This window comes from Aptenodytes forsteri, unplaced genomic scaffold, assembly GCF_000699145.1.
Source record: "Aptenodytes forsteri isolate BGI_AS27 unplaced genomic scaffold, ASM69914v1 Scaffold146, whole genome shotgun sequence".
NCBI classification, from domain to species: Eukaryota; Metazoa; Chordata; class Aves; order Sphenisciformes; family Spheniscidae; genus Aptenodytes; species Aptenodytes forsteri.
Genome location: NW_008795128.1, coordinates 4,661,729 through 4,676,201, shown reverse-complemented (window position 1 = coordinate 4,676,201; position 14,473 = coordinate 4,661,729). Strand labels below are relative to the sequence as shown.

The window sequence follows — 14,473 nt, the reverse complement described above, 5'->3', positions numbered from 1 at the left end:
CAATAACTAGTATTAAATCCTTTCTACTGTTATCCCACACCTCCCTATCTTTCTAGTGCCAGCAAAAATCTACACAAAGGTTAAGTACTTTATCAGAGGCCAACACTCACCAACCCCCTCCTTTTCTTCCCCTTTTTTTAAACCCACTCACCCACAGATCAGCACTTTCTACCCTGCTGGTACGTTTTTTAAATTAGGCTACCTCAAGAACAGGTCCCGTTGTCTGACCCATAACACCAGCACTACCAGTTGTAACCTACCGCTGGTCTTCCACTGTAATCCTCCTCAAATTCTGTATTCTTTCTTAGACTTTCTCAGTCAAGTATGTTCGATTATGCGCAACTCCTATATGCTCCTTTAGACCAGCAGAAGTGCAAAATGTGTTCGTAATGATTTTCATAAAATTACGTATGCAAAGCAAGACAGCAAAAAACCAGAATGTAACCATCATTTCTGCCTCCCTTCTCCAGGGTAATTTATGGCTATGTAAACATAAAGGAGTTAGGATCTAGGAATAATTCCCCAGATCTTATGTTTACAGATTGTCAGTCTATACCTATTAACATGCTAAACCTTGCATTTAAGGTCTGGATATGTTCCAGAACTAAGTATGTCCTTGGAAACAGATTTCTGATAGTGATGTCCATGGCTGAAATTTCTGACATGCTCAGCACCATCTAGAATTAAACTAAAGCTCTCAGGGGCACATGCTTGCATACTCTTTTCACCTAATATATTGCTATACTAAATCACAAAACAAATGTATACATCCAAATCTTTTGTCAATTGAAAATGTGTGCTACTAATTTGGTGCTGATGCAAGGTACAGGCTCACAACAGGGTGTGAGAAAAAAAAGAAAGTATAATAGCAGTCAGTGTGCAAAAACAGGCTAAGAGAGCATCAAGTACAAAAGCATGCAATCGTTTTCATTGATACAGTAATTGTTCACAATGAGTTACAAAATAGAATTAAGAAATCATTACTAGAAGAAGGAACATTTACTTATCCACAGAGCAAATGCAAAACTCTCTCTCTATAAAATCTACATAATATAATTTTAAAAAATACATTTAATGTTATTAGAGGATGGCAGTAGAGACTGATGTCTTTTATTTAGAAACGGCATAGCTGCAGAAGCGTCAGCTTTGCCACATTGCCTGCTGGACTGAAGAGGTATATCAAGGAGAGCACACATCAAATGAGTATTTGACCTTGCAGCCAAAAAACAAAGATAATGGAACCAACTAGTGCTAGGTAGGACTGCGGTTTTCTTAATCTGATTGATTACTTTTTTTTTAGACAGCAAACTCAGGAGTAGAGAAGGTATTACGAGTCTTTAAGGACTGCAGAAAATCATCAAAAATCAGGGAAAGATTGTCATATATGGGTGGTTGATGCCATGCACAAAAAATGGTATCGCATTCTCTCCTATGCTGTTCTGACTCATCTGTTTTCACCATAATCTAAGGCTCAAAATTTCACCTGTTCTACAGAAGGATTTCTACTGAATAATACCGCATACCTATATGAAAGATCACCTCTCATTTTAGGACAAGTGGCACTCTGGTTGCAGAAAAGTGCTCAGTATGAGCACGATAGCCTTTCCTGCTCAAGATAAATTCTTTTGAAGGACCCATCTCTACTCCCAGTGGGGAACAAGGCTTTTGTCACACTAAGTTTCCTCTCCTATTCAGGGCACAGACAGTTTTTCCATAACCACCTTCCTCTTGACAGTAACAATACAATTTAGTTATTAACAAGAGGATCTTGACAGCAGCTTTATACCACTAAATGATGTTCAAACATCTCACCTTTCACTTTGCTCTACCTATTGTATTTTATTATATTTTTGGAGAGTGAAACTGAAATAAAACATTAGGCTGCCTAATAAAACCTGCTATGCTAATCCCTAGAAGTCATGATCTTTGTCTACCACGGAAATTTACTGGACAAATGAAGTACTGTAGAGTCCTTCTTTGTTTTGTTCTTCAAATCAACAAGGGGACTGCAAATGCAAGATGGAGGAAGAGACATACAGCAGGGAGACAGGTCTAAGTATACCTCACCTCTTTTACGTGTCCCGGGATGCATTGTGCTGTTCAGGTATGTGACTGCACTCTTCTTGCGCTGCAGGGAAGAATATAACAATTTTTGTTGGCTAACATTTTTGGCAACAACTATATGCACTAGCTGAGGAACAGCACAGTAGTACTAAGTGAGATTACTGGCTGTTCTGTTTTCTGAAGCATAGCTTCAGAAAGGTTAGTTTTTTTACAGTACTTCTGACATCTGGACTGCTTCAGGCTGATACACAAGCTGACCTAATAGTACACAGACTGCCATTTAACGTCAGCTTTACATAGGAGAAGGCAGGAAAAGACATAAGTATTAGAAGAACACCCCAATGTATTTACTCGTTAAAAATCTGAGGGTGACATCGTTGCAATGGCCTTTTGAATTATAAATAATAGCTTGCCTGTCTAGTTAGAACTGAGATAGCTTAGGAGGTAGCAACATCGCAGAAAGACACACAAGCTCAGAATGAAAATAACAGCTTCCCCTAGCAAAAAATTAATACCTCAGGCTCAAAAACGGCTCCACTGTACACTGGATTTGCTGTTGTTCTTCTTTTCCTCTCTTGTCGCTTACTTTGGATTTCTTGTAAAACAAAGCATTCAGGTTAGAAAACAATGGGTCTCAGAAATTATCTAAAGTCCTCAGAATTCAGTTTGCATGTGAGGAGAGCTGTGAAGATTTTTACAGAACACCAATCATGCTGAATATAGGCAACTTTGTTATACTTCTAATTTCTGAAGGTTTGAAAACTAAGACCTGAGAAGGAATACAAATACAGTGCTCAACTAACTCATGAAATGACTGCCATTTTCTTGCCAAGTACTCCATGACTAAGACATTTTAAATTCATGGTCAGTGTAATTGAGATCTAAAACGAAAAGCCTCTGGTAACCTTATTGATACTTAAAAATAAATACAGTACAGAAATATGTATAGGATTAAGGAGTTTAAATTATAAAACCCAATTATAATCTATTAACTCATTCACTACAGACTACAGTCTCATGAAATCATGAAATAAATGGAAAATCCAGATGTGGGTTACAGTAAAATTATCCATGGTGTAACTTTGCAGATACAGGAGTTGTGCAGAAAGCAATGGGATTGTCACAAATGTCTTTCCTACCATCAGAGCGTACACTTTCTTCCCAACCACTGATCTTAACTGCATAAGCAACTGCTTTGTTTCAGTGTAATAAGAGGAATAAAAAAGTATGCACAACAAGCTAAGTTAGATCAAGAGTACAGACATCCCAAATGTACTTTTGTGCAAGAAAATACTGCATTTAATACAGAAATATTTTGGACCTGTACTTCCAATTCAGAATGGCCATGAAACAGGGAGCTCAAGAACCAACTTAAGTCATTTTTCCTACCTTCCAGATGGTCATGAGTAACTAGTCCCAAAGACACCATGAAGGCAAGTTTCTGTGAGGGGGGAGAAAAAAAGATCATGACAAATCCAATCATTAGGATGAGCTATGCCACTTAGGCCCTTTAAAGTCAGTTGATAGGTAACTAAGCAACAAAATGTTATTAGTAATAATTTGCTTCTATAAATCACTTTTCATCCATATATGTCAAATTGCTTTACAGAGGATAGACAATAGTCCCATTTTCTAGACGGGAACCTAGGCTGAGATACAGGAAAATGCCAATTGCTCATGATCACAGAGTTGGCAGAGCTGTGAACAAGAAAGCAGTTTCTTTACTTCCAGTCCAGCATCGAACGGACTATGTGATTGGCTCTTAGTAAATACCAACACAGTTCAATTGCCAGCAAAATATTGCTAGTTGAAGATCATTCTCCATATATTGGAAACTACAAGGCGCAACTCTGGTTTACATTTGCCATTCGATAAGGGCTATGGCTTTCTTAAAGGATTCTAATTTTAATGCAGGAAGTGCACAGACATGTAAAAATCAGAATTTGTACTGACAACAGTTAATGCTCACACAGTAGCCAGTTTGAATCCATCGACAAAAAAGGTAGTAGAGCATTTAGCTGTAATCAGTTCCAAAGCTCTGCATGGCAGAAAGGCTTTAAGAAATAGCCATTCTGGCCACTCTTTCCCCCCAAAACCAACTGGACCTAAACTGGAATAAAAACCGGGCAGAATGTGAACATACGTGACTCCTTCCATCCTGCTCACCAGAGCAGAAATATTTTGTAAAGCAAAATAAAGACATTTCTCCAGCATTAAAAATTACTCCAGAAGTCTAAAACCTCAAAGGAATGGAAATCAACACTGTAATCTGAGCCTCCTGGTTGAAGGAAGTATCAGAGAGAAATTATGATCTAACTTTCAAAAGACTCAGAAGTCAAATGCATTCCAGGACTGAAAAATGCAATGCATTATATTTATTTAGATTTCTTATTCTGTAGCCTTATCAACTACTTCTGTCCAACAGGACTGTATGGAATGTTAAAGTTAAGGAGTCTTGAGGGAACAGAGGGGGAAAAATGTTTTCTGAAGGACAGAGTGTTTCCTTTTTTTCTTAAAAGAAAGCTCTGGGTGTGTTCTGATACCTGTGGATTTTCTTCTCGTTTTGGCTTCGGTGCAGCAGGTGGAGTAACTGTACGACTTTCTGTTTGCTTCTCTTCTGCTTCCACATGTGGTTTAATAGTCTGAAAAGAAACAGTGTTTCTCTCATTCAGTGATAAGAATTACTTTTTTTACTTTGACTAATAAAGCAGAACAAATACTTTTGCAGATACAGGAGAGAAAGTTTAAAGCTGGCAGTGTACTAACAAAGATTTAATTGAGGAATCTGATGTGAGAGGAACGTTAAAGAAAGTGTTTTCCTTTAACAAAGGATGAAACAGCCTTACCACCATTCCATTAACCCACGCAGCCATGCAAGCAATAAAAGTCATCTTAGGAGTTAACTTCATTACAGAAATCACTATACGGTATGGGAAAACTTAACAGGCACTTTAAGAAAAAGCATCCCATGGAAAACTTCCAGGTAGAAACCACTCTGCATGGCACATGCATTACTCCTCAGTCTTCGTATTTCATAGAATTATGAACGGCTCAAAAACTGTCTCTCTGAATCCTACGATCTCAGATGTTTCTGAAGCTTCTTTCTTTTCTTAAGTCATAATCTTCTGCAATGGTATCACAAACTCTGCATGACAATCCTCAGCCCATGGCATAGCTGCTGAGGCTACAAACTGAGTGAGGTAAGCTACAGAGAGACAAACTTTTCCCCTTTATGATATGGAGAAAATATACAGAAAAATTCATGTATTAATAAACCACCACCATTCTTCTGTATGTTTTTCCACAGTTGAATCGCCAGTAATTATTCAAAGAGCAAATGAATATTGCTGACATCAAAAGGAATAGGCATCAAAAAATATAGTACTGTAGAAGTACAACTTCAAATCATACGAAAAGGGCAATGCATTGCTGAACAACTTGTGAAACAGTCTCGAGGTATGCAAGAATCTACTCATGAGAATTCATAAGCAGAACTGAGCATAAGCATATCTTTCATGCACGTAACTTTCACAGTCTCCATAGGTGACTTCAAAAGCAGAAGGTAACTTCAAGGCATATTAGTCTATGAAAGAGTTATAAATGAAATATATACTACTATTATTTATATAAATTACAGAAATATTATATGTTATAGATAATGTATTAAATAGTATACAATATTATACTAACATATAATATAGGAAAGCGTTAAAAGCGAAATAGAAGATTGCTTTGCTTGAACTGAATGGCAAGGATTCTCAGTTGCAATCCACAGTGACTAAAGTCATGTTTTATTTTATGAAAGTCTTTTCTGGAGAGAGACTTTAAAACTGAACATCTAGAGTTCTCCATTTCTGAGGGTCTCCTTTCCACTCAATCAATCCAATTTAGTCACAGGGAACTATCAGTCTTCAGAAGCTGAGTGAGACTATTTTACCTCCAATCACAAGACTGCAAGTTCAAGGAAGAAATGGCTACATTTACCGTATTAAATACCCCTACGGTTTTGCGTAGTTTTTGCCTTTCACGTAGCCAGCCTTTGAAAAACAGAAACAGAGAAAATATTTTTCCAGTGTTTCTTAAAGGCTTGATATGAACACGGACTTCAGTTTGTACTTGGTCTCCAAGATACTAGTACAGCCCTGCAATGTAGCTGGCTTATAAACTACTGAAGTTAAGACAGTAGGGGGAGCATAAAAACACTGAAGCATGAGAAAAAGATTCCAATGGGCCGTATTAAAGAAAATGGTAACTTCTGCCCCAAGAGTTGCAAGTCATTCCATAATTTGTACTGTTGTTGGAACATGAGCATCTCCGGTACCCACTGAAAATTTCTCCATGGTTGTCATCCTCTCCAAAACGGCACAGTAAAGTAATAAACCCAGTACGCTGCATTAGTAGACACTTTCTTATCTGTACCTGTTTTTCAATGTTTGGTTTGCTGATCTGTACAGTCTGAGGTCCAGCGAGCCTGGTACCCGGTGCTGCTATCACGATGCTGGTGAGCTGTGCCATGGGGAAAGTTTTGGCTATAGTTGCTGTCTGCCCGTTAACTACACGAACAGGATGTATGGAGTTCTGAGAGTTGGGTAAAGAGGTGGGCGTGAACTTTGTTGTCAACATCACAGGCCTCTGAATAAGCTGAGGAGCTGCAAGCATTGGAGGAGGTGCTGGGGCAATAGGAATGTTATTTTGGGCAACTGGTTTAGGTCGAACCTACAAAAAAAAAGAAAAAAAAAAGAGAGAGATTTGTATATCAGTATTTCAGATGAACTTTTTTACTAAGTCTTTCAATTCAGCCTGCATAATCTGCAGAAGGTTGCTTGATTTTTTTATAGAATGTAATTTTTAGCATAGTGCCCTAAGTATGTTATGTGAAGGAAAAGCCACATTTTCAAACCTACTTGCATAAAACCCATCCATAACATTTGCATATACAGTCACTGTCCCTGAAATGGTATTTGGATGCACAGACACTTATATTGCATGTTTATTGCCAAGTGCCTTATCTGTATTTTAATCAACATGTTGGTATTGCAAGCCAAAAAATTCGCGTAATATTTACAGGCACAGCTGAGGCTCTCATGTTAAAAGTGTGTCTCAGGGCTTTATACTGAGCCTCCAAGAAATCATGAACAGCTGATTGTGCCCTGAAAGAAATAATTAAAATTTTCAGCAAATCCCTGTTACCTTTTTCAACTCTATATATTATTTAGACACCTGCACAACCAATCTTGCTAAGCAAAAAAATTGTCAAGATTATTCATTAATCCCTCATTGAAAGCGCTGAAGGCAATAGGTAAATGCAGTCATTACTCTCTTCTTCTTTCACAAGAAAGGAGCCACAAGAATCTTCCAATCCTCCACCATCAATACTCGCTTATTTCTTGCCCATTGTTAAGTTTGCACTTATCACATCATTACAGAGTACAGAAGTAGAATACATTACTCTGAAAATAAAGTCTTTTTCCTTATTTAATTTCTATTGTCCTATCCAACGTTAATACTCCATAATGCATTTTATCATGGAAAACTAGGTCACATTCCAACAGATCTCACCATCCCCAAATCTTCATCAGATACCAGCCTATACTTTCCTTTTTTCTTTTGTAAAAGATTTAGACTTTTATTCACAGCACCACGGATTTCTTACAAATGAAATAGTTCCTCCAAGATGTTTTTTTAAATGAAGAAGCAATCTGTGTCTTTCCCAAACCATGAAAAAAAAGCAAAACACAAGTTTTACTGCCCAGCTGCAGAGGTCACTCTCTGTTGCAATACAGAAATACCTGGGAACAATCTACAGACATCTCATTTTTCCTTTTTTGCTCATGAGCAGCAAATAACAATTAGAGCAATTTTGGGTGATGCTTTGATTTTGCTGGCACCTGTCCTGTGGGTTCATTTCACTTGATGCAAATAGGATCATATATAATCATCACATATAAATTTCATAATCACAGACTCATGCAGGTTGGGAGGCAGCTCAGGAGGTCTCTAATTTGACCTCCTGCTCAGAGCAGGGCCAACACTAAATGCAGACCAGGTTGCTCAGGGCTTTGTCCAGATAAGTCTTGTAAAACTCCAAGGACAGAGCTTCCACAACGTCTCTGGGAAGCCTCTTCCACTCCTAATTGTCCTCAAAGAGAGAATTGTATCCTTATACGCAGTCTAAACCTTCCCTGTTCCCATTTATGATTATTGTCTATAATTCTCCTGCCAAGCACCTATGTCTCCATCTTCTTGTTAATTTCCTTGTTGATATTGGAAATAAGACTGCTGTTAGAGTGCCCCAAAAACCTCTTCTCCAAACTGAACAAGCCCAGATCCCTCAGCCTCCCCTTGCAGGTCATATATACCTGCCCCCCAGCTATCTTAGTGGCCTTCCTCCCCTGGATTCATTCAAATTTATCAACTTCTTTCTGGTACCAGGGGGTCCAAAACTGCATGCTGTATATCAGATCCAGTTTTATGACTGCTGAGGAAAGGTGGATAATCTCTTCCCTTAATCTACTGGCTGTGGTCCTGTTGGTACAGCCCAAAATGCTGCTAGGCTTCTTTTCTGCCAGGGCACACTGCTAGTTTAGCTACTGTCAACCAAGACCTTTTAAGCAGTGCTGCTCCCCAGCCGGCCAGTCCCCAGCTGGTACCTATGCGGGGGGTTAGTCCGTTCCAGGTGCAAGACTTTGCCTTTTTCTGTGCTGAAGCTCAAGAGATTCCTGCTGGCCCATTCCTCTATCCTGTCTAGGACCCTCTGAATGTCAGCACTGCCCTCAAGAGTATTGACTGCACCCTCAAATTTGACATCATCGGCAAACCTGTTGAGCATGAATTGCCTCCTCCACCAGGTCACCAATAAAGACTGACAAAAATTATCTTCATAAAAAGTATCTCCTATCTATGCTATAATTAAGTTCCTTCTTCTATTGCTTCTTCTCTGTACACTCACCTGTGGAAGAAAATTTGGACGAGGAGTAAGTCTGGGAGGAGGGATGAACTGCGGCACTTTTATGGGCTGAGGCGTAGCCTGAACCTGCTATAAGAACATAAGAGAGTTCAGTAAGAGGAAAGTAGCTTGTTCACCAAAATCAACATCCTGAATGTATTTTCAGACCTGATGTCCCCGGTTTTCCACTCTGTAAATAATTTTTCACAGTAACAGGTTCCTCATTAGAAATGTATTAAAGACAGAGCTAACCTTACTTTCCAGTTCCTACGCACCTTGCTTCATAAATTGAAGGTATCTTTCCTTTCAGTGCAGCTGTACTAACTACTGTGCTCTGCAACCTAAAACCATTTAATTTTAAGATAATGAAAACTCCTATTTGTTTTAATAGTTAAAAATTGGCTTTACAACAGACAGAAAATAACAACAGACTTTGATGTCCAGCTATATGAACCACTGTCCTTTCATACTGAATGGCATGCAGAAGAATGAAAGAGTATCTCACGCAAATAGAAAAGATCTGGAAGTTACAACTCTTTTAGCAATATTAATGACACTATGAGGGGTTCTAAATACACAACTTGAAATTTTCAAAAGTAAGCCATTCATTTGAAACAATTAAGATCTGATTTTAAGGCATCCTAAGTACTTCCCTGTCTAACTGAAATCAGTTGGATGGAGCTGCCACATGATAACCTCTGAACAGCACTACCAGCTACCCTAAGTTGAGTACTCTGTGAGATTCTCTGAAATTAATGTCCATGTTAGTTTCCACCCTTCTGTACTTCTGTCCACCCACATAAGATTGCAATTTACTTCAAAAAGGTCTTGTACTGATTAATTAATGCTTGGGAAAATATTCTGAGATTTTTGATGAAATTTGCTACAGAAACATAAATCATGGACTATTATTAAAACAGGATCACCTCCCCAAACCTAAGTAAGTTATTCAGCAAAGAGATGAAGCACAGACACAAAGGACAGATGAGAGTGGTGCAAGGGATGACATGGGAAAAGAGAACAGTAGAAAAAACTCCACTCAAATAGTCTTCTCTATTCTGATTGCAAATATATGCCTCATTAGGAAGCAAAATTACTTCCATTTGCATTATTAAACTGTATTTTTCAATAAAGATAAATTGGATTTATGTTTAGTGAAGCCTTAACCTTTACTCCAGAAGTAAAATTTCCCTGTCATGATGCTACGCAATGCCTGGTTTCCAGACCAAGAAGCCTATATAACCCAATTCTAAAACATTACTTCTCTCATTTCTAGATGGCTAACTATTCTGGAAAAGACTGTGTGATGTAATCAAAGCACTTTCCGAAATATATGCTTAAAGAAACAGGTTCTGTATATGTGTATGAAAAAGTGGTGAGTGAAGACATGGTAGTGGGCAGAGTTAAGTGATGTGTCTAACACCAGAGAATTTATCACGCAAAGGGAACGAGAGAGATTGACTCAAAAAAATCTAAGATGAAAACCCAAACTGATCAAATGAAGAAAGTCTGACATCTCCTTTACCAAAGAAAAGAGTAGGAATTCTGCAGAACACAGTGACATAGATTAGGTAGGGGCGAAACAATCATTACTTCCCCATGACTAACAATTACTAACAGGGGAAACTTTACACAGAGGTGATGATAGCACTGATTTAATTCTATAAAGCAAAACAGTAACAACAACCCATGTAGGTAGTAAATGCTTTTCTCTTAGACTATAATTTTAACAACTAGTGAAGACTCATGACGTGTCCCTACTATTCTTTCTGTGCAAAAACCTGACTGGTTGTGGTTTATTTTTTCCAATAGCCCTCTTGTAAACTAAACCCACACATATCTGCAGGGCAAACACATGAAACGCTTACCAAAGTTACTGTGTTTTTTGCCACTATTTGGACTGCCTCAGCTCCTGGCCCAGTGACCTTATTTGTTGTCTGGAGGTTGACTGGTGCATTCTGCGCATCAGTGCTGAGGACTGCTTTCTGATTGTTGTTGATAGCAGTAACCATGGCAATGGTAGGTCTCTGACCCACAACAGAGGCAGGCATGGTCGCAGTTGCTGCTTTCAAGACGAGAGGTAGTGTCTTAGTGGTGATCATAGAAGCTGTAGTTACAGTTTTCTAAGGGAAACAGAAAATACACTGTAAGAGACAGAGACACTTCGCATCAGACAGGACGTGGGTTGGTTAGTCAGAAACAATAGACAGTAAGAGAAAGAAAAGGCAGCACTGAGTCTATCTACCTGCTCTTCACACAAGCACATTATCTTACGCCTCTGAAAAGTGGATAGCTAGAAAGGATTCTCATTTGGGGCACCTGTCGGGTCTATTTTAATCATATGCAGCATTACAGATTGATTCAGAACAAATTCCTGAGAAAATGACAATCAAGTGTTAGTAGTGGCATATGCATTTTTGGATCTTTTAGTTTCATATTACTTCCAAATATGTATTGTAATATCAAACCTATAAGGTGGAGGTTTATGAAACATACCAGCAAACTAGCTTCTCACCAATTAAAACTCAAATTTTCAAATGGAAACTTTAGTTACAGAGATCTTCACAATCAGAGGCAGAGGGAAAAAATATTCATAAATTGGTTTCTTTAAGAACAAAAATGTATTTTGATTTTGGGTATCCCAAATTTCAGTTTTAGCCATACAGTTATTTAGCTCTTAACTTTCTTTCCTAAGAATATCAGCAGGGCTATCCTGAAGTTGTAAGAGCTGGCTGTTAGTCTGTCCAGCTGCAGGCTGCAGGCAATTAAGTTTAACTTCTGTGGAACGGGGTGGTTTTGGAACATATATGTGATGTCATGATTGCTCTTGGCCTCTTTTAAAGAGAGTGGTTTTGAACCACTTAATGCCAGCATTTACCTGAAATGCCTGAATACGCTATGCCTACAAATTCCAAAGTTAAAACAACTATAATTTCATAAGCTTTGTTTTAAACTGTACTGTCTTCTAAGATGTTAAGGAAACAGACAATTACGAATCTCATTCAAAAAGCAACAAGGCAAGAATCTCACCATATAAAACCAGAACAAAACGTGCACAGAAAACTCATGACAAGTGACACTCAACAGAATGGCAAGTGAGCTTATTTCTTTTCTCTTTGGTGTAAAAAATCCATTGTACCAATGGCACTGCATCTTCAAAACAGTTACTGGCACGATCAAGTGCTCCTAGTATGAAATAACCACCATTCCCTCCTGATGTCAGCGCTAGGCTCTACAACAGGAAAAAATGGAGAACCAGGGATCAGGCAGTCTTTTTCGTGTTCTGAACATGCCTCATTTAGACGGCTTAATTTTAATCACACAAGACCTTTCTCTTCTTTCTAATAAAATAATATAAATATGTTTCCAGTTGGGTTCTTCAGTATTTTCACCAATATTATTTCCTTAAACAAAAATGCAGTTTACTTTCACACCTCTAATTTCATAATGCTTAAACTATATCCCCTAACTGTTAATTACACACAAGTATGAAAAAAATTCAAACACTGTATAATGCCAAATCAAAGGATAATTCATGTTTCAATTTTATACATTTATACAAAACCCAGATATAATTAACTTTTTCTTGTCACAACGTGAACAATTCCCTTAACTTTTTATCTGAGATTCAAGAACTTCTTATTGACCTCTGCTGCCCCTTCTCCAAAGCAAGAGGCTCCATTCCCCTAATGCAGTAATATTATTCAAGCTTTTCCAATGAGATGTGACATGGTATCATTTTCACAAGCATTGCATTCATCCATAAACTTTTTAAAGAAAAGTGTAATCAATCATGTAACACAAGACTGTGACTCTTTGAAGGGGTTCTAGTAAGTCTGTAAGTATTACAAGTATAGTTTCAGTCAGCAGATCACAGGGCTTGAATATCCCTGTTACTTTGCTGAGCATTAATTACCTCGGTTATTTTAAAAAGTTTTCAATGAATGAATTCATACTGAAGTGGCATTCATAGTAAGTCTGCATTATTTCACATAATAACATTGCAATAATGTGACCTTTTAGCAGGCTTGCTGCTTTATGAAAATTTAAAAAGTCCTTCTTAGTGGACTATATTAAGTATATTAAAATGTCACTATTAAGGCAGCATACCTACCTTGATTCCTAAACTGAATTACTCTGAAAATAACTATTGAAAGCATTCTCTTTACTGACACAGCCTTGAAAGATGTATTATTTACAAAAGTAGGCACCAAAAAACTTTCTAGAGAGACGAAATATTTGACTTTTCTTTGCTGAAACAGATTGAGGGGCAACAGGACAGAGGCACAGCCTTAGATGCAAAATGTGTACAGAAGCAAGTGAGGTTACTTCAGAATTATACCAACATAAATAAAAATAGAAAAGTGTTAAGGATAAAAGCTGGCTTATTTATTCAAATGAGAGGATGACCTGCCTTTCAGTTTGTAATTACTTTCCAAGTACAACTGTATGAATGATAGTCAGAAGGGTGTAGCAGTTTTTTGACTGTTTCACTAGAGGGCTCTAACTTTGAACAGAACCTCAATTTTTACAACCCAGGAGATGACCTGGAAGTTAATGCATGAATGTGAAGCGTGGAATACGGAGAAACACATAAAACTGCTTTTGCAGTCATGTTTCCTAACTGAAAAACAGAGACCAGTGATACAGCAAATAGTGATCCATTGTTTGCCTGTAAATATTTTAGGACACAGTAATATTTACTTCTTTGTTCTGTTTTAGCTTTGATATAGATGTTGCTGCTCAAAAAATGCCTTTTCCTTACTTAAGTTTGCTTAATGTCTTCAATATGCTTTTATAAAAAATACAATTACCTAAGTCTTTCAAATACATTTTCAGTCAGCATCCAAAACAACCTGTTGAGTTAATGAGAAAACTAACAGCCCAACCGTTTCTCCCCCTTCTGTTTCCAGGAAAAGGGAAGACAAGAACCACCATCAGTCGAAGCTATGGTTGTGATTCACTGCAGTGTGCATAAAGTAAACTTCATGGGCGAATTCTGCCACCTGCCTATCCAGGTAAACATGAACTGCTGAGATTGCATCAATGGGAAAAAAGACCTCACGTACACTTCTTTTTACAAAACACTTCCCTACGCTTTCTTGCTGTTTTATTAGCACACTTGGGGGATTCTAAATATCTGAACAGGAGAGACTTTGAATCAGCTTGGAATTCCCCTCTCAGTAAAAGCAGACCACTTTCGCTGGTGAGTTCTGGGATTATGTCTCTAATCCTATACTGTACTGAAATTCAGTGTACCTTCCCAATAAAGACACTACTTTCTAAGATTCAAACTTTGCAATTACCATTGTGTACTTTTAGACTAATCCTTGAAGACTCAGGTAAGTATTATCTGGCACGAGTTACATCTGTTTAAAAAGAACCAAGCAGAAAGAAGAGGGAACTGTTTTCTTACATTTTGTTCACAGATACAGTGAGCACTCTGTTAGTCTTTTAGAAATA

General features: G+C 37.9%; 1 protein-coding gene across 1 annotated transcript in view; it reads right to left on the bottom strand.

Moving 5' to 3' along the window:
• PHF21A (PHD finger protein 21A) overlaps nucleotides 1-14,473 on the bottom strand; it is a 130,409-nt gene that overhangs the window by 12,975 nt on the left and 102,961 nt on the right. The window contains exons 7-13 of the mRNA XM_009277530.1: nucleotides 10,879-11,133; nucleotides 9,014-9,100; nucleotides 6,484-6,780; nucleotides 4,608-4,706; nucleotides 3,454-3,505; nucleotides 2,580-2,659; nucleotides 2,068-2,128 (exon numbers count right to left, since the gene is read on the bottom strand). Of these exons, the coding sequence (XP_009275805.1) occupies nucleotides 2,068-2,128; nucleotides 2,580-2,659; nucleotides 3,454-3,505; nucleotides 4,608-4,706; nucleotides 6,484-6,780; nucleotides 9,014-9,100; nucleotides 10,879-11,133 (931 nt within the window). The remainder of the gene's footprint in view (nucleotides 1-2,067; nucleotides 2,129-2,579; nucleotides 2,660-3,453; nucleotides 3,506-4,607; nucleotides 4,707-6,483; nucleotides 6,781-9,013; nucleotides 9,101-10,878; nucleotides 11,134-14,473) is intronic.